The 20765-nt window shown below is 36.8% G+C and overlaps 1 protein-coding gene across 16 annotated transcripts in view; it reads right to left on the reverse strand.

The window, feature by feature from the left end:
- HDAC9 (histone deacetylase 9) overlaps positions 1–20765 on the reverse strand; it is a 466388-nt gene that overhangs the window by 29627 nt on the left and 415996 nt on the right. For all 16 annotated transcript variants that reach the window (XM_040083672.2, XM_040084440.2, XM_040084792.2 and 13 more), the window contains one exon: positions 6766–6899. In XM_040083672.2, the coding sequence (XP_039939606.1) occupies positions 6766–6899 (134 nt within the window). The remainder of the gene's footprint in view (positions 1–6765; positions 6900–20765) is intronic.

Genomic DNA, 20765 nt, shown 5'->3' on the forward strand with positions numbered 1-20765 from the left:
ACTAATCATTAAGATGGGAACAACTGATGTAGAGAGAGTTAGAGGAGATTTTCCATTAAAAGGATATTCTGATGCCCCCCTTAAAGCTGCATTTTTGCCAGAGCCAAAAACCAAGAGGTTTGATTTTCCCTAATTTATTTATCACCTCTTTCTTTATCAGTATAGATTAAAAAAAAAAAAAAAAAAAAAAAAAAAAAAAAAAAAAAAAAAAGGGCTTCATTTGAATATCTAGACATATCAGGTGATTATTTAGAAATGGCAGATGTGTTTTTAGAAATCAGCATAAGCTGATGAATCCTTAAAAGAAAAAAAAGGGTAAAACATCCAACACCTATCCAAATCATTACTCCATCTGTTAGCACTACTAACGGATTTGTAGGTGATGTGAGTATAATGGGCATGTTTGATCATTTCCTTAACTTTTTTCCTCCACAAAACTTTCATTTTTTATTCCAGTCTTGGCTGAGGCAGGCTCCTAAGCCTTTCTGTCTCCTCATCCTTAAGCACAGCCCAACAGATCCTGGACCCTCTCTCATATCAAGAAAATTTTATCAGGCTCCACAAGTGAGTTCATTACACCATATATCCTGCATTGCCCCAAATGAAGTCCCCTTACAAAATCACTGCGGAAATAAAGCCAGTGGGTTATGGCAGCTATTTCTATTGAAACAGAAATTCCCTTTGAAATGAGACTGCATTCAAAAGGAGGATTCTGTTGGCAGTTATCTACAGTTGCATACAACTGTGTAGACACAGAGGTACCCCTGGAAAATATCAGCAGTTAGACCTAACACTGTACAAAAGAAATTACACCTGGCATATAGGGTACTATCACCTTCCCTCCTACACATACTGGCATTCAGATCATGAAGTCTATTAAATCAGGAGGGTAACAGAAAAGAAGCTAAAAAGGGCACTGGGAATACACCATCAGGAAAGAAATCTCTCATAGAAGAACAGCTCAAGTCTGCAAAAATAACCAAACCACTGGAGAGACAGTTTGGACCCAACACAAAGGGTCACATTTTCAAAGCTTTTACATGGCTGAATTGGGCTTTTGTGTCCAAAGTAGATTAATGTAGAAACTGAGTCCAGTAATCATTTTCAAAATAGGAAAAACAATGTAAATGGGAAAAAAGAAAAAATCACTTGGTATGCCAAAATCTGCCAGAGGCATATCAACAAATGTTTGAAGAAGGAATTAATGATGGAAATTTCATGTGCCCAGAAAGGGATCTGAATTGATCCTTGGGAATGTGGAGAGAATCTGAAACTACAGCTGTCTGTATTGAGCTGAAAATTCTAGTGATATCCATGTTGTCTTTAGCACTGTCATGTTTTAAAGTACCAAGATTAGCTTCACTGAAGAATGTTGTGGAGTGCAGTTCGAGATTACTGACAAGTGAGGCAAGTGTAAGCAGAAGGTAAGGAGCATGGAGAGTCTGCCAGAAGCAGAGGAAAGGGAGGAGGCAGGTAGGCTCCTCAGGGATGCCAGGGCTGCAGGGGGAAGAATCACAACCCCCCTTTCTTGGTTACAATACGTAAAAAACTATCAGCATAAAGACTGAGTTTTGTGGCTCTTAATGTTGCCTATGATGACAGAAGAGTAAGTTCCAAGATCTCACAGTTCCTCTTATATTATGTGTTCTTGTATTAGCACTTTTCTCAGAGTATTTGCACTCTCTGTTTACATATAAGCACTTCAGGCAGGTAATCTTGTGATCAAGGGTTTCAACGCAGTGAATAAATAAATCAGATTTCATTGGGAATAAGTTCAAAGACACAAAGGGTCATTAGCACCTGCCAGTCCCTGAAAACCAAGAGATACCTTGGAATTATGTAACTTTGGAATCAGAATATTCTCTGTTTCCTTGGCCAAACCACTTCCTGCCTAGCACTGCCCACCTTGGGAACTCCGATGTCACCATGCTGACCTCTGGCACACACATTGCTCCAGTTTTCTATCCCATCCAGATCTCTATTTCTAGACTCTGGGTTTATGTAAGCAGCAGTTGACAGGTCTTTTGGACTCGGTGTTAATTACTTTCTAGTATTAGAGTTAGATTAACAATGAGGATGTGAGATGGTGAGCAAGTTTACCATGCAATTTAAAATTGATCTCAGGCCATATTCACTTCCACAAACATTTCCATTTTGAAGAGGGAAATGCTTACCTGTTTTGGTAAATAACCCCTTTTAATGCTCTCTTGGCAGAGCTCACTGCCTAGCTGGCAAGCAGCCCCAGATTGACACTGAATTCCACAAAGGAGAAAATGCCAACTTTTCATCATCAGCTGGAAAGCTGCAGAGTACAAGCTTTCCATTTAAATTACCATCCCCTCCTAAATGCCAGCTCAACAGATTGCAAAAAAGAAGCACATAACTTCACACTCTGCAAGAAAACTGTCCAGTGTAAGTTTTCAAGCATGCTTGGGAGCCAACCAATCACAATGTTTTGTCAAATTCTGCTTCAGACTGAAATTCAAGCCAGAAGAATATTTACTAGAAGATGTTAAATTTAGTCACTTAAAAATGTTTTTACACTTGTGGCCAAATTCAGCCTTGGCCGCCACAGTCAATGAGAGCAGACGTGCATCTTCTCTGTGCCTTTGCTGCAGGGTCCTGCTGGGCAGAGACACTGTGGACTGCACTTTTCTGCTTCCTCTCTGCAAAGAAGAGCATGACCCCATCTGCGACTAATTATCACTTGTTACAGACCACAGGAAACTGCTGTGCCACGGGGAGCTAAGAGACACTGCCCAAACCTGTAGGCAGATCAGAGGGACCATGATGTTAGACTGACTTCTGTGCCCCGTAGAGATACTACACCTGGCTGCTTTAAAAGGGATGGGATGAAGGAAGAGCTGAATCCTTTGGTTCTTACTCAAAGAGCTTTGTGCTTGAAAGAATACTTCCCTACTCTTTCTAGCTGCAGATGAACCCCTATATGAAGGTAGTTATGTTGGAAATAAAACATAGGATTTAGCATACTGGACTCAAGGAAAGCCCATGCTCAAGGATGTTTTTAAATCCAAGTAGTGCCTCTTCAGAAATAATGTGGAGGAAAGAAAGGAGAACACGTACCTTTACATACCCTAGAGCAGCATTACTCACCACCAGAGACCAAAAGTCATAGCAGAGCTCTTTATAGGCTGGGAAAAAGAGAGTGGAATTTCCATACTCCACAATGAAGATTTTTGGGGAAAATCTGTATATTCAACCCAATTTTCACAGTCTTCTTGGAATAAAATATAAATCTTAATAATCAATGTTTTTCTTAATTGAAGTCATATGTGTATCTATATACACTTTAAAAATGAGTTTTTAAATCTATGTAATCAATGTGTGAAAAACTGTAGTATCTTTTAAAGACTATTACAATAAGTGAAAGGATTTAATTTTCAACATGTATATCATCATCTCAGCAAGGCTTAAAAGCAATCATTATTCTGGAATTATCTGAATCCATCTTTTCCTTTGTTTTGACAGATGCTCTTTTAATGGACCAGTTCTCAAATCATGTTAAGAAAATTCAGGGATATTTTAAGGCAACTGATGGTCATCTTGCCTTTTCACCTTCCAGAAGGTTTTCCATGTTTACATTTTGGATTTCAAGGGAACCCAGCTGCTTAATCTCTTCTCACCTCTTAGGAAGATTTCCTTCCAAGGAGATAACCTACAGTGCTTCTAATTAGGTCTGCAAATGGTCAAATGGATTTTTCTCAAAGTGACATGGAAACTTTCTGCAAGTAAGCAGAAGCACAGAGAGGAAAACCTGATATCAAAATATTCTAAAAATAATTCTACATGTAAACTTTCTAATTAAAAATTGATCTTTATAAAGTTAATCCTTAATTCTATAATTTCCTTTTTAGTTTATTATTTAAGAAGGTATTAACAAACCAAACCAAACTGAGCCATTTCAGATACCACAGGGTGTCTTGCCTTCTTTCCAGCTGCTGTCAGAAAGGATGTGGATCTTCTCAAAATCCTCTATTACTTATATCAATCCTTCCATGCTCAAATTATTTAAAGAATAATAATTTGATAGAGTATTATTTTCCTAGTGTCTCCACTCACTTTTTCTAAGAGAAGAGTGAGAAGTTGTCATACAAAACAAATCACTAAGCTATAAGCCATGTATAAATTAAAATATATCTATTTTGGATGTCAATCTGTTTTCCTTCTTGATTCTCTGAGAGAAACTAAAAGAAGGTGGTGTTTTGCATCTGTAAATTTAATGTTACCTCTTAGGTAACATATCAGACCAGCACTCCCTGAAAGTTGTAAGTTGTGGTAAGTTTTAGAAATCTTTTTAAAGTGTTATTCTGTTGGTAATAGGACACATGAAGCAGTGAATTTCTGTATTGAAAAGTCCTGGCCAAAAACAACAAAAGAAAAGAAAAAGTTTTTAAAAAGCTCTGCAAAATGTTTATGAATTCTAATCCTCAGCACATGAATAAATACATCTGACAAACTGCAGGGTACCTCACAAAGGCCTTTCCCAACCTTTCTAATTTGAGTTCAAATACATGTGTAGTGTTTAGAAGTGAAGTTAATCGTGCCAATGTTTTTATACTAGGGGTACAGCATATACCATTATTTGTAAAAGTGAAAGGCAGATAATAAGTTATAATTGTCCTATTAATCACCTGTAAAGAATTGCTTTCAGTGAAGAATCCATCCTCAAATTATAGCAATTGGTTGTTTAAAGGGAAAAAAAAAAAAGTCCTTGGCAGAACACGCTTGGAGTTCACTGTGCAAGTTCATGAATAGAATGCTGAAATCAAGCAGTGTGTATATAAATATATGCTGTGGGCCATGTGGTGTATATTGCCATACATCTATTCCTAACTGCTAACTAGGTATTGGACTTTCTCCTTAGTGTCTGCTCCTTGGCAACACCTTTACTTATTCTTTTAAGCCAATGTTATTTTCTTGTGGTAGTCTTGGTAGCAATATCCTCTCTGGAGTACTTTTCTCCACAGCCATAGCATATTTTGTCTTTGAAATTCTGCCTGATGCATGTCCCAGAGGACAATGTTGTTAGCAAAAGGACATGAGAAAACTGCTTATTGCCTGAGATGTTCCAAGTTATTAAGGACCATGTTCTTTACAAGCAAATTAAAAATGACTGCATGGGGCTTTTTGTATTCATTCTCATTCAGTGATAGCAGAAATAGTAGTTGGGTTTGATACACTGGTAAAACAAAATAAGGCAGTTTCCACAAATGGGTAGCACCACCAAATGGTCATAACCGGATAGAGGGACCCTGGCACCTACACAGAGGAGGATACATCAAACCATCAGCACAGAATCATTCACATTAGTCCCACAAGGTTGCAAACTTCAGGGAATGGGTTTAGACATGCTATGAAAAGCTGCTGGTGTTGTAAGTTATTATCACAGGGAAGATGACAACAGAAATATCAATGAGAGTGCCCTGGAATGGCAGCTGATCAAGAAGATTGATCAGTCAGCTGCATGCACTAAGATTGTCAAATGCCTCAAGCTGGGTTATGTAGTCCATATTTCAGTACCTACACAAAAGAACTAACACCGAGCTGAGCAACTTTTAAAGTAGCATATACCACCACATTGGAAAGCTTTCCTTATGGAGTATGTCAAAGGTGACAGTAGATAAAACCCATTGAAACATTTCTCTTTTTTTTCTGGTGTCTGTTTTACATTTCTGAGAATATTTTTGAAAAGGCTAACACTTTATTCATTGTATGTATAATGTAAAAAATAATAAGCATTGTTGATGCATCATAAAGATGAAAAGGTTTAAAAGAACACTTACAAAATTCCTCTACCCAACATCCATCAGAATACACATTACTTCACCTTATTCACATAGGTAGGAAGCCTTGAAGTGGAAGGGAACTGGCAGACTAGCCTGCAATTTGGCACTAACACATTTGATTGGAGAGATTATATAGCTATTAAGACTTCCCCTGAGGGGGAAACCGAGTAACACACTCCACTTTATAACAAGATCTTGCAAAATTCACAATTTATGGTAAAGGCTTTTGTCCCTTCACAAATTATTTTGGCTGTACCTTCAGCATCTTTTTTTCCTTCTCACTGTATTTATAGGATAAAAGATATTTTTTAATGGGTAGCAGAAAATTTTTCACTAATAGGAATCCTTATCTTGCATTTGTATACATAAATGGCACATACTCATATTTACTTAGTCTTATAGTCTCCTTTCAAAAGGTGTTAACATACACAGTGTTTGATAACTCTTAGAAACTTCAACTGCATACAAACCAACCTGAATCTTAATTAATTTTTTTAAATTTATTTTTTATTAATGTTTAAGAAGTGAAGTGTCAAAACACTGTAAAATATGTGCCTTTGCAATATCCAGTTTCTGAGACTACCAGTTACCTTGAAAAAGCCAATTTTTTTTTCCATGACTGATTGGCTAAAAGGTCCATTCCTAGTAGATGATATGCACACCAATGACTACTAGTGATGTCAATTCTGGTACTCAGCGCATCACTAAAAGCAATTTGGAGGTTTTAAATATTACTCAGAATTGGGAATAATTTAGGCATACACTAAAAAATTTGTATAATCATCTAATTTACAGCTATTTACGCAAACAGATCTATTCATTTTTAAGACATGTTCAAATTCCATGGGTTTTATACCGAATTAAAAAAGGACTGACATCATTGTTACTAAAAGAATACCAAAGATAGCAGTTTCAGCGAACTTTGCTCATTCTCTCCACCTGCTATGATTTGTTTTACCTCATTTCCTAGAAGGGCATTTATACAGGCTTCAGAGGCATCACAGATGGCAGTAAGGTCATGTCCTCCCTCAAGTGCCAGCACCACGCGGCCATCCGCCAGCTTCAGCAATTGCTTGGTTAGGTGACCAAAACCTGGTATTCAAATACAGGAGTGCAAATAATTAAAGCAGAACAGGCATTGCAGGCGTGTTTCACATCTGCTGCATGAGAATGTAGAAAGCTCTGGAAAACTCTACAGGCAGCATAGGATATACTTATTTCAGTATCCTGCTTCTGACCATGGCCCACACCAGATGATTTGGTGCTAATATATGGAATTTTTTACAAGGCACATGTGAGATAAAGCCTCTCATGATGATCTCTCATTGCTGGAGATTAGTTGAAATTCTATCTCTTCTTACCTTTGTATTATCACCCTGGATTCTCTTCCTATTTGCATATCAGTGTGACGTATAGCCATGTTATTTAGAGAGATTTGATATAACCCTGGTCAGTTATGGCATTGATAAGACAAATAATATTTGTAGTTAAACTGCAGTGCTATAATTAAGAATAATTGTTTTCCAAATGGGATTATGAGGGGCTTTTATTTAAAAATTACTTCTTCCTTTATATTTGAGGTTTGAAAATAATATCAAACCATGGACTTAGAGACAGTGGAAACATATGTTACCTTTTAGTTTCATATTGAAGTGTTTTTTGAAGCAGCACTAACAATTTTAATTCAAGGTTTTGGTATAAGTTGAAACTGTCTAGAACTTCATAGTTATCTCTACCAGTATCTCTCACTCCTGACCAACAGTATTCTAAGAAACTCTGCACCATAGCTAAAAATGATAGTATTTCATTTTCTGCGGTGACCTATAACTACACAGACATTACCACAAAGTTTTCCTCTGTGATTCAAGTAAAGTTAATTTATTACATTTTTAATGACAAGAAAAGTAGCATGAAATATGTCAATTTGGAGTGAAGATTTTTGGAAGAATTTTTGTGGTAGTTTCCTAGGATGGCTATTGTTTTTGTTTAATCTCTTTCAAGTAAGAAATTATAAATAAAGATTTGAAACTATTGAAATTAAATAAACATCACATCTTGTTCCTAACTTTTCCAGTTGATCTATACTAGTTGCTCCATTGATGGTCATCACTATTCATTCCATTTCATTACCTTAAAAAAAGCATGAGAAGGTACCTGCTAGACCATTAAGTTCTAAAAAGACAGGAAAGTCAACATCATCTTAGTATGTTCCAGTGAAGAAGACCACAAAAAATTAAAACTGTGAAAACTACAAGCATATTTTCCAGAGAAATTTTCCAAACTCACATTTAGTTCTGTTTTCATCTTAGGCTGCAAAATGGACACCTTTGTTAAGCACATGTCCAACGTCTTTAGAATAGGAACTTTAATTATATCAAATCTGGATTATCTGTACAGCCATAAAAACTCTAAAACAATAAAATTCCTCTACTTGTCACTTAACATATAGATGATCATAGAAACATTTGAGGTGAAATACTGTTTCCTTGATCCACTGCCCAATCTTCTGTATACTAAAAGTACTGCAGTTTTGATTCTAGCGAAGTAACTACACTGGGTTTCAAATTACATAAAGGGCTGAACAATAAATAAAACCTTAAACTCTCATTTAAACTCAACCTTTCCTCATGAAAAAAAAAAAAAAAAAAAAAAGCAAAAACAAACAAAAAAAAAGCAAAAAACCTCACAAAACAACAACAACAACAAAACCAACCAACCAACAACAACAACAAAAAACAACAAAAACCCCCCAACCAACAACTCCTTCTCCTCCTCCTCTCTACAAAAGACCAAATTTAGACAGGACAATAAAAGTGAAGGAAGGAGTGGAATGAGAGTAACCTTTGGTCTTTAGCCAATCTCTGCTGTCTTCTACCTACAGAAATTATTTCTGTCTGCATGTTACACATGAGATCTTTGTGTCCAAAAGAAGAGAGTGCCAACAGTTTAAAGTGAGTCAAAGATAGAATATTTAGAGGAAATGAAGAAGAACGAACAGGCGCAGGCTCCCCACATCTGTAATTCACCCTTTGAGTGTGTGAGGAATCCAACAGCACTCTTAAGATTACATTATCCTTTATGTTATACAGATTCTGTGAGGGGAAAGCTCTACCACGTTTGGAGAATTTTGTATGACTGAAAATATTGCTATCTCCACATCGTAATCTTCTGAGGTTTGTAGGGCAATAAATGTAAAGACTCTTGCTATGCCTTTTCTTCATTTAGACAACCACACGTAATGCAACCCATCATCATTGTTACAATATTAGTCTACTTCTTGGTTTCCTGATGATTTTCCTAGTATCAATGCTATAATAATCAACCCCGACTGAATCAGGATACAAGGAGCTACACAGAAAGCATCTTTCCAAACAGAGATCACAGTAACAGGATAAACTGTTTCTAACCCAAATTAACACGATGGGGCTTTTCCTCAGTATAACTACCCTGAGAAAGTAAAGGTGACTTGCCAGGAAGTGAAGAAATAACTTTAGTCAACAGTATCAACATCACCAGTGACTGAGTTATGGAAATTCTTAACAAAGAAACTTGGATCCTGTGTCACTGCAGCAACCTAGGAAAGCTGTTAGCTTCCTCAAGGAAATCCTCTGGAGTGCAGAAGTAAGAAAATGGAAAGAAAGGAATCCCAGTCAAGTAATAGCTTTAAGATGGGCTGTAGTTCATGCCAAATAATTAATGAAAACAAGAAGAAAATAGTAACAAGCACCATTAAAAAAAATCCATCATCTCCTCTGATATAAGGAGATCAAGCACTGGCCAACTTAAGGTGAGAAAGGAGTCAGACAAGCATTTTGAATCCTGGTCCTTCCAGCTCACAGGAATATCTAGAAATCAGCAGCAGTTCTTGGCCCTTCTACTGTACCTGCTGAAATCTTGGAAATGTGCTCAGTGATTTTGCATTTCAGAGAAGTGCAGCATTTTTTAAAATTAGGCTCATGCAGTGTGCCAGGAAAATGTGAGAATGGTTTTGTGCCAACTATTATTTTCATAATTTCTGTAATTTAAACATTAAAAGAACTTGCTTCATCAACTCAGCAAACATTTGAGTATCCTGGGTAGAACTTGCAAAAGCATTTAATATTCATTTGCTATCATCCTATTAAATATTATGATTAACCTTTGATTTCCACAAGAAATAAAACACTAGAGTTACTAAGTAATTCTGAAATTCCCACTCACCAAGTGGTTTATATTTTCTTCACTAAAAAAAAAAAAAAAAAAAAAAAAAAAAAAAAAAAAAAAAGAGGGGCTGCAAAATGTACATCTGTACATCCAAGCAGAGAAGACTAGATTAAGACTGCAACCACTATAAACCATCCTATGCATTGGAAAGAAAAGCTGTATATGAGCTGTTATTTGCCAACCTTTGAAGTAAATATACAAAATTTCAAAACAAAAACATAATGTGTAATTTTTAATTACACCTTTTCCCCTCCTGCAGTACTATTAGAGGCTATACAACATTTTGTAAGAAATTATTCTAGTGTAGGGAGGCGGAAAGAGAAAAAAATCATTATTCTATTATACTAATGAGCAAGCACTCAGGCTGTTATTGAAGGACACTGTGCTGATCACTTGAATTACCATCTAAGGAAGTAATTAATCTTTTAGTGAGTGGCCTGATGGACTGATGCCTCAGTAAGGATCCTGGTTTTTTTTTCCTGTTTGTAACAGATAACCTCCCCCCACGCTCTTTTTAGTTCTGCTAAGCAGCAAGGAATGCTATGGGCAAGGTTTCTGAAGCCTCATTTGATCAAAGTCTGTGGAGCAACTGTACTGTACCCAGACTTACTGAAAACCAAAAAAAAAAAATTATAAAAATACTATAAAAAAGAGAATGCGGAGTTATTTCTGTTTTATTTTGTTGGTTTTGAGGTATCCTTGCTCTGATAACCTGAAATGGACAGTGGCAAACAGAAGGCAGGTAAAACACCTCTTATCCAGGTCAGTTCCCCTCTGACAGGCTCATTACACAACCGTGTGTTGTGTTACACGTGGTGGAAGTAAAGCTAACCAGTCAGAGTTCATATGGACAACCTCCCATTTAGCAAAATAAGCATTTGAGAATGAAGACAACTTGTGAACGTTATTCTTTTTGCATCCTTTCCTCAGCAGACAGGGAAAGGAACCATATGGATGGGGTGAATTCCCAGCCAGCACCGCAGCACTCCTTGTTTGCATAAAAAGTCATATATGCAACTCAATTTGCTCGCCAGCAAATGTAGTAACACCCAGTTAGTGGGGATTAAACCTGCCTCAGCAGAAGAGAGACTCCTTCCCTCTCCCCCACTGTGCATAAGGAGAGCAGATGTCTCTCTCCTGCACAGTCATTTTTTGGGTGATGGCAAGCTGAACAAAGCCATGATGCTGGCCCTTGCTCATTGGAGGCAGCTGGTGAAGGAACAAGGACACGTCAAAAACCAAAAGGTTGGAAAGCCTTTAGAGTTATAGAGAAAGCATCAGCTTTTTCAGCCTCAGCAGCAGGGCCCCAACAGCTCTTTTGGCTTCAGTGTCTTAAAAGCTACAACCCAACCCTAAATTACAGGCAGAGCTCTGGTGAGCTCCTCTGGATACTCAGAGCAGCCTGGAGAGGAATACATGCAAAGCACAAAACCTCCACAGTCCCTGTCCTGGACCTCCAAGCATGTATTTAACTATTATTTACCATTTAATCATGTCATTACTCTCTAATTTACTTGACAATGTGTTTTCCTCTCATTAAAACTGTTGCGATGATCGCTGCCAAAATTCTACCCACCAGTGTTCTCTGCTCCTTCCCTGTGGTTCCTTCGTGACTATTTGATTAATTTTCATTGATATTCTTCCAACAATAGCATCTAAAATTAACTGGGTCAGTTTTTACATAACTTCCTGAGTCACCAGGATACGTGTCCTAAACAAATATGTCCATACAGGAGTAAAAAGATAATTTACCCTTCCAGCACTAGCAAGGGCTGGGACATTTTACAAACCTTGTGTTCTATGATAAGAGAACATATTTTATTCTCAGCTCTTAATTCAGGACCTTTTTTTCAATCAAAACTTCATTTGGATGAAGTCAGAGACTTGACTCAGTTGGCAGGATGTGGCCTTGAGTGAGGGGGAAAAGGAGATTTTAACGCCAAATGCATTCTTATGAAAAACATTTTCCAAATGGCTGAAATTACAAATGTTAGTGTTGAGGTACCTGAATTCAAATGGTACATTTGGCCTCCAGGCATTAGCTGCTGATTTCTTGCTTTTAATACAGGAGAAGGAAGCTCAGTAACACTTCAAATTAAATGTCTCAAGCAGGCATTTAATTTATATTAAATTAGACCGTAATTGTATGTTAAATAAATGCCAATAGTCTCAGGAACACATTTTTATGGAATAACAATTTAGGTAATAGATGTTTTTATTGCATGGCTGTTAGGTCTACAGTAATACATTTTTCATAATTAGCTGCTCTTTAGCTGTTACACTGAACGTAACTTATTACATCTCTCTTAATATATATTCAAGGATACATAGGATACCACTTTGAAAGTCAAATACTGCAAACCTGTCTCACTACAGGAAGAGGCGAGTTTGCAATGCTCAGTAAGATGGTATTTTCAATTCATTCAAGATATGGATGTATCCAAGTGTGTCATACTGTCCATAGTGTTTGCTTAGTCCTTCAGGAGGGAGGAACTTTTACACCTTCACCACACAAGGCAGCACTGACCACCAGGCAAAATGTTCCTCACAGAAAACATGGAGGAAGATCACTCCCCCAAACTTTACTCCCAATTAATTCATGGCAAAAAGAAAAGGATGGCATTTCTTTTGTAACTTACATTATCAAGCTTTAGGGATTCTGCACCCTCCAGGAAAGGTCATGGTAATGTACAAAATAATTACGAAACTTTTAGAACTGTTAAAGTGCTGTTATGTGGATTCAGAGGGAAAATATTCAACCACAGACTTCAGCCGCCAAAGCCAGAGCAGGAACCTTTGAATATTCTCAAAACAGGCTGGATGTTTTCAGCCCTGTTCTTACTAGCTCTTTGTCCTGTGTCTTCCTTTCTTGTTCATTTCCTTACAATTTCCTTAATGTCTGTCCCTTCTTATAGCTGGCTCAAATAATAATTTCTTCACTGTCCTGCTACCCTTCCTCTCTTTTTTTTATTTTGCTTCCTATTTAGAAAATCCTCTACTAAGTGAAGCCAGTCAGGATGCAAGATGATCCATCCAACAGAGATCTTCCCTGTTGTTTCAAGAACGAATAGTTGTTCTGCATCAGAAAGCAAAAGACAGAAGAGAGAAGCTGCAGGACTTCTTATAGTAAGGTGGTATTTCAGAGTCTTGGATTCAGATCTCTCTGAAAAAGGCTGTTGCTTCATCTGTAAGGTGAGGGGATTCCCCATGGAGTTTGGAGAGCTTTTTCTTTTTTTCCTGGAGACTAAAAACCCCCTAAAGGGATTCTGTGGAGATAGCCTAATCAGACTAATAACTATCTGTGAAAATCTGTCCCACATACTGTGAAATCTGCCAAGCTGATAGAGCATGTGGTATTACTGTTATCCTAACTTCTTCCAAATCTGATCAAGTTGTCTGATTAAACTGATATACAATATATGCATCTGATGTTACAAGTTACAGATGATTATATCTCCAAATCTGAGTCCAGACTCAGTGAGGGGTTGGCTAAAAAACAAGACGTCTGATAAAAAAATAATTCAAAGTATGAGGAATTTGTTTCTAATCCACACTGGAATGAAAATCAGATACTACTATTGACTATCCAAATAAATCAGTAAGCTTGATTAAGTTTGGAGCAGTTTATTATAATGCTACTGCCTATAAAATCAACTTGACAGATTTTTAAAATATGTGGGGCAAAGTTTCTGCTGCTATACACAAATAGTTGAAATGTGGGCACTGAGTTATAACTGAAAACAATCTGATGGGAAGATCTAGCCTTATTTCTTTTCTAACTGATGAAAAGCCAAGTCAGTTAATGCTGAATTGACCCAGGAGGCTAACACAAAGGATCTGATTTAAACCCCATCACTCAGAAGCTAAGAACTGACTGCCATTTTCTGAAGATGGTCTAATGTATTCCGCCAAGATAATCATCATGGACTAAAGGATCTTTCCACCTTATACAGCTCTCAGAGCATACAAATTAAGGCTCTCACTTTATTTTCAGTCATTTACTGACCATACCACATCAACATATCAGATTGAATTAAGAGCCCATTCCTTAGCCAGTGTTAATCAGCATATACCATTATCTAAAGACCTAGCCGCCAGATGTGGACCATTCATCATTCCAAGGCTAGCAACATACATACAATAAGCATATCAGGGAGAGATTCTTGTAGGTGGATAGACCTGAAGTAAACACACTATTTCCTGACCAATTTGGCAACAAGTTTCCTGGTGAACTCAGTATTAGTACCAGAGGTCTAGTGCCCCTCAGGATTTGGATCACATTGTTTAATAAACATCATTTTATAAAATCAGAAGGGAATAAGGCACTCTGTTTCTAAGGGATTACTGTACATCTCATATAGTTATTCACTTTCCCTCTGGCCCTGTGCCTGTTAACCCCACCTGACACATGCTATAATCACCCAGAAATGCACTGCCTGTCACCACTTATTGAAAAGGTAATGTGTAAAACTTGCTAGAGGAAATGGTACTGAAACTAGGTTTGGGGTCTGACTCCTTACAGTCTTCTGTTTAATTGCAATTTCCAAGTAAAATACATTGAGCAACTTTCTATTATGTTGTTCTATTACAAAAACATGTAAGAATTAAGGATGTGATTTCAATCCAGACAACAGCCAATATGTACCTTTTCATGCTGTTAAAGGGACACACAAATGCCTTGAAATGGTGGAACTGCAAAAGCAACTACCATTTGAATGACATAGGTGACTCTATCCAGCCTTCTCCATAAATAGAGAAGTTATGCCAAAACCTCATCAGTCATATTATTACACAGCAGGGTTTGCAGCAGCCTTAACCTGCTGGGAGCACAAGAAAAGATGGCAGAGAGCTGCACGGGCTTTGGGTGAAGGCAGGACTGATGCCACTTTGTTCTCGAACACAACAGGTGGAAGTAAATAGATGGCATTTTTATTTTCTGGTCTGTTTCCACAGAAATTCTACTACACCACCCCTGTCCCCCAAGACCCCCCACAATCCCCCAAGAAATGCATATGAGAATAAAAATATTTTCTTAGAATTTTGAATATCTCATCCCTGTCTTTCCAGTCTTCCAACATACAGTTATCTGAAAGAGTCTTTCTGTGAGATTCTGCAGCCAAGTAGTGACCCACCAATTACTGCTTGAGAATTAGTGGTTTAGAAGCCTTATGGAGTTCCTTACTCAGTGGGTTTCTACCTTTTCTTAGAGAAAGTTAAAGCAATGACCCTAAGCTGACATGGGTGAAAGATGCCTTCAGATGGCTGAGCAGTCAAGGAATACTACTTTCTGGATTTTCTCAGAATGAGGAGCAGAGTCACTCCTGATTCTGCAGGATCCATATATAAGCAAATTACCAGTATCTCTGCTGTTACCATAGCACAAGAGCAGTATTAAGGGAAGATGGAAAACCTAAAATAAATGGTAATCTTCATTGAACAATAGAAACAACAAGACAAACAATGGTATTTCTGTGCTACACTCAGACCTAAATCCAGCTAACTAGTGTCAAGGTAATTTGAGGACTCCAGATGTTGTTGCAGCTGCAACAGCCATCTTAGTCATTCTCCTTAAAGTGGGAAGTTCACAACAGGGCAAAACCCATTCATTCCACATTGAGATACTGTTTCTTGAGCAGCAACAGTTATTTCTTCTTCAAGGGAAAACAGTACATCAGCTTTTTTAGCTGGAGACACTGAAAATCTACTCCCAGAACAGCTACTGTTTCTCCCTCCAGAGTTTTAACAGCCAGAAGTAAAATAACCTGCTGCATTGGCTCAAAGCTCTCCAGAGGCTCTAGAATCTTAGCAAATAAGGTATGTCAAATTGCAACATCAGGACTGCATTTTCTCTTTGCTCTGATGGAAGCTGAAGAGCCACAGTAGCTCAGAGTTTGGGCAAAAATTATCCAAACTTCATAGCAAAGCCACTTGAAATTCTAGACAAGACATTCAACTGTCTCACTACAAATAAATGGAGATAAACAGGGAAAAATATCAAATTCAGAATGGTTCCACTCATTAGGACATGAAGTGGTCACTCCAGCAGAGGATAAACTTTCTAGTCATTCTCAGTTTTGGCCAAAATGTGGATTTAATGTTGTAAAATAAATGGCCATGGACCAAAATTTTAGCATCTTCTCATTATTTTTACCTAGATTTTAAAATTTAAGTTTGGGGGAATTAATTAATTAGTAATATTAATTACTCACAAGAGATAAAGATGAAAGAAAAAAGGGACATAAGAGTATTGGGAAAAGGATAAATTTGTTAGGTTAATAAAAGAGACTTATAAAATAAGAGGACAAATAAATATACTTGTGACTAATAGACAATAAAGGCATGGAAGGATGAGCAAGAAAAAAATGAATGTGAGTATGAAACTAAATACTGTCAAGGAAACAGATTTTCTTATAAGCATCATAAAGGGTCAGAAAGTAAAGAGAGCAGTGTAAGTTTATGATGTTATTTCTACAAGGGGATGCAGAGCATTTCTGAATTTTCCCCCAGAGATATACTTTTGTATCCTTTATTTGCAGAGAAAGGTGAGAGTGCCCCAGTAATATTAGCATGGAAATATTCAGCTTTTGGCTGCAGTGAACTCTGGATTCCTCAGTGATAAGTTGCTAACTAAAAAGAGGTCTAAACACAGGCAGCTGGCACAGTGCTGGGTGACAGGTTTGTATGTGTGGGCAAAAGTGTTCATGATAACACTCAAAGCAATGAAAACATTTAAATAAGCAGATACTTGACAATAGGCTGGTCTCCCTAGGAACAATCACATCACTTGCCATTTATTCAGACATACTACCATACTGCCACAGAAACAAAATCTGAAGTAATCCAATGGATGCAATGGATTTATATTTCTGGAACTGTGAACAAAACTTGGCCTATTAAGAGCAGACAATTTTCTTCTCTTAACCATAGTAAAGTAAGTTTTGAAATTGTGAATGAAGTACACATTAAAGCTCAAATGAGTATTTGGAGACCGACATTTTATCAACCAGAACAGAAACTTTAAGTGAATGCACAAGTTTCCTGAACTCATCTGGACTGGAGGAACGAATAGCAGCTGCTTCTTCCAACCTTTTAATTACTTATATATCTTCCCAGACCATGCCTTTCTAATGGGTTATCACAAATAAACACAAAATACCTTTCCATAAATACAGATCCTTAGTAGCAGTGGAAAAGGTGGCTTCTATCTCTTTCCAGGTGATGTATAACTCCATCTCAAGCTGATGAGCCTTGGCATCTACCTAGTCCAACCTGTAATAGCTCAAAGATGGCCTGGAAGTCTTTTTAGCAAAGATAACAAACAAAGACTTTTTTTTTTTTCCTTGTACCCAATGTGAACTCAAACAAGAAATCTTTGTATTCATTATAACACTTGCAAGGACTGAATGCTCAGATCTCAGTAGAAAACATGTCTGAAGACAAGGGCTTGCATGTAGGTAAACAAAAAATAATTTCCAGACTTAAGATGATTTTTGGCAGTGATAGCTATTAATAAAAAATATTTCTTTAGTGATAAAATCTGTACAAATCAGAGCAAGATCTGGATGTTGCCTATTGAAAAGGTGTGAAATCCAACACATGCAGCCAGCAGGGCTGATACAGGCAAGATTGAGCAGGTGTATGGTTGCAGGCAGAGACGGTTGTAAAAAAACTTTTTTTTTTTTTTTTTTCTTCCTATCCTATTTCAGACATCCAAGAAACAGGCAGAAAAAGTCCTTATAACCTGTTCAGGCTAGGATTTTTTTGCTTCTTGCACATTCTGTACTGTACTGTACTTGCACATACTGCAGTTTTTGCACAATCCTCCTGTACTCACTATGTCTGGAAATTCTAGAGAGAAATTTGCTTTGACATGACTATTACCTGTTCTGTGGGACTATTTTATAATGAAAACAAGTTCATATTTATGTTTGGCTCAATTTTCTAGCTGTGTCTTTTCATGGGTAGTTGCAATGCATAAGTGACCTGATAGCTGATGTTAGACATTTAAAGATAGAAAAATAAAAATATTTTTATTTAATGTGAAAATAAGATTTAAGAAAAAAGAAATTTAGAGTAGCACAGTGCCTTTTTTTTTTTTTTTTTTCTTTTTTTTTTTTTAATCAACCACAGAACTTGTTGGGTTTTAGGGTTGCTTTTAATTATTGGAAAGTAGATAACAAAAAAAAAAACTGGAGGAGAGGTAGGGGAACATTTATTTCCTATAGCTTTTAGCTTTAGGCAGAAATTAAAAATTTAGCATTTACTCCTAGCTTATAGTTAAAACCTGAACTTGGCCCTCTCCATGCAGAGAAAAGCAAAGGTCCAGAATAGTAGATGTTCATCTAATTAACGTCTCTATCTTACAGCATATGCAAAAGGAGTCCATTGTGCAAGCAATAATAAATCTCTCTTGGTCTAACTTCAGAGCAATTGACCTTACAACCCAAATAATATTCCTTTGTGCACAGTTTTTGTAGGAAATTTCTAGATTTACTGTTCCAAAATGGAGTGTGTAAACAATTTCAGGCAAAGCTGAAGTGAGCAACCCATTCATCCTACACATGGATAAATGTTTGTGCCAAACAGGAAAACTTGTTCCGGAAAGAGTCTCTACTGATGCTACTTTCAGTGGTTCCAGATTCAAATTTTTCATTTATTTGATTTTATGTGCTGATACTATCTTAATAAAGAATTTAATGAGGAAAAGAGAAATGACAGGTTTAGCAGTTTATTGGAGAGTAGAGAGTATTATAGAGAAAGGTGGTGACCCTTTGCCAGTCCAGGAATATTCCCTTGTCAGTCATCAAATAACTGCCAGTAATAAAAAATTCTGAGGACCTCTTCAAGAAGAAGGCAGAAGCAGAAACATAGACAACATAAATGTAACTTCTACTATAACTGTGTCTTAAATTCTTTATATTTCTTTTTTCTATAAACAAAATTTCAGGCCACATCTTGAAAAGTTCAATATGAAAAGCACACATATCACTTCCATACATGTGCTCTAGGTGACATCTATATGGAAACAGTGATGAACCCTTTACTTGATGAAATACTGTAAACCCTTTATTACAAAATTTATCAAAAATAAAAATGTGTTATCTATATAAGAAGTTATCATTAAAAAATTCAAAGTAACAAGCTCCATGATGAATTTTGGCAAATTCTGAATTCCGCATGTGGGAAAGGCAACTTGAGCACTTAGTATATACCAAAAATTCTGCAGTTAACTCAGATAGATTCTTTTGGGGTTAGCCACTCCTGGAGAGCTCTGGAACTCTTAGTCAGCTTCTGGAGGCACCACTAACGATATCAGGGATCTAGGCTTTTAATTGAGATATCAGGGTCAGGTGGTTAAAGTTGGGGCAGCCCAGATTACCTCAAATTCCCTAGGATGTTATCCCTGTCCCTATATTATATCTAAGTGTGGTCAATCTTTCATGCATTAATAGAAGTGATCAAAGTAGTAGTAAATGAATAGGTCAGGTAGTATAGCCCTGTTTCATGTTTGCAACACTGTTTGTAAACATATGTTAGTATTTGACAGACATTATGTTCAGCTCAGAGACTCCCAGCACATTACATACTTTGACTTCCTAAACTTAATTACCTATAAAATGACAACCTATACTATCTGCTTTCTTAATGTGTAACTGAAGCAACTGAACAGGAAAGAGTAGGGATTAAATAAGATAAAATGACAGCTAGTAAATAAACAGTTTTCTTGATCACACAAATGTCCAGGAACCTTTACAAAGAAACACCACTCCTCAGACTTAAATAAAAATATAAATTATAGCTGGAGACTATTTTTTAAAAAGAATTTGGAAAAGAACACTATCAGGGCTGGAACGAATGAGTCCTAAAAGTAAAATAAATGTTTATGAAAAAGAACATCATTTGCATTCCTATTTGCCAGGGCCACTTACCCCTTTTGTAACCTGATAAAACAAGTGAGCCAATACAAATCAAGATGACTTAGTGGAAGAGCAGCAAATGGCCATTGTAAAAGTAGAGGCCAGAGGAAAAGGGACGCCACAAACACCCCAGTCATGCAATTTTTTTTTTTTTTCAAGCAGATTTAATGGGTGTGCTGTGGCCAGATACCTTTAGAGTCAGACTTGCCAAAACAGCAAGATACTACACAAAGTACGTAAATTAAAATGGAATGCTAACTCGACATGTTAAATTTCATATTTTGAAAAAAAAAAAAAGAGCATAGTAAAAAACTTGCACAAACTATTTTTCATGAGAATATATCAATTCTACAACCATTTTTATGTGGTGGATCAGAATTCACAGATACGCCGCCTTGTTTTTATCGATTTACCCCGACCGTAAAGGAGCCTTCCAGAAAACAGTGAATAAACTGAAAAGTTATGCAGTCCATACTGACTATCTGAAAAATCACTGGAAAGTTTCATTTTCTCCCTTGCCTGTCTGACAAAACTGCAAGACAGCCAAATACAGGTGTTCAGATATGTTCAGACAACACTCTTTTCTTTCTTTCTTTTTTAATATAATATTTTGTCCTTTACTCTGGTGAAAACATTATGGTTGGTAAAGTAAGATCAATCAATAATTCTAATTTTTTAAAGCCTTTAAAGTAATTTTTTGAGCAATATGGTAGTTTAGACAGCACATTTATTTAGTTTTAATTTTTGTGCTGTCATACATCAGCACTGAAGTCCTGATTTAGAACACATGCAGCATGCCTTTGAAGTTTTGGCTGTTTTTTAACAATGGCAAAAAAAG

The sequence above is a fragment of the Hirundo rustica genome, chromosome 1 (genome assembly GCF_015227805.2).
Source record: "Hirundo rustica isolate bHirRus1 chromosome 1, bHirRus1.pri.v3, whole genome shotgun sequence".
NCBI lineage: Eukaryota > Metazoa > Chordata > Aves > Passeriformes > Hirundinidae > Hirundo > Hirundo rustica.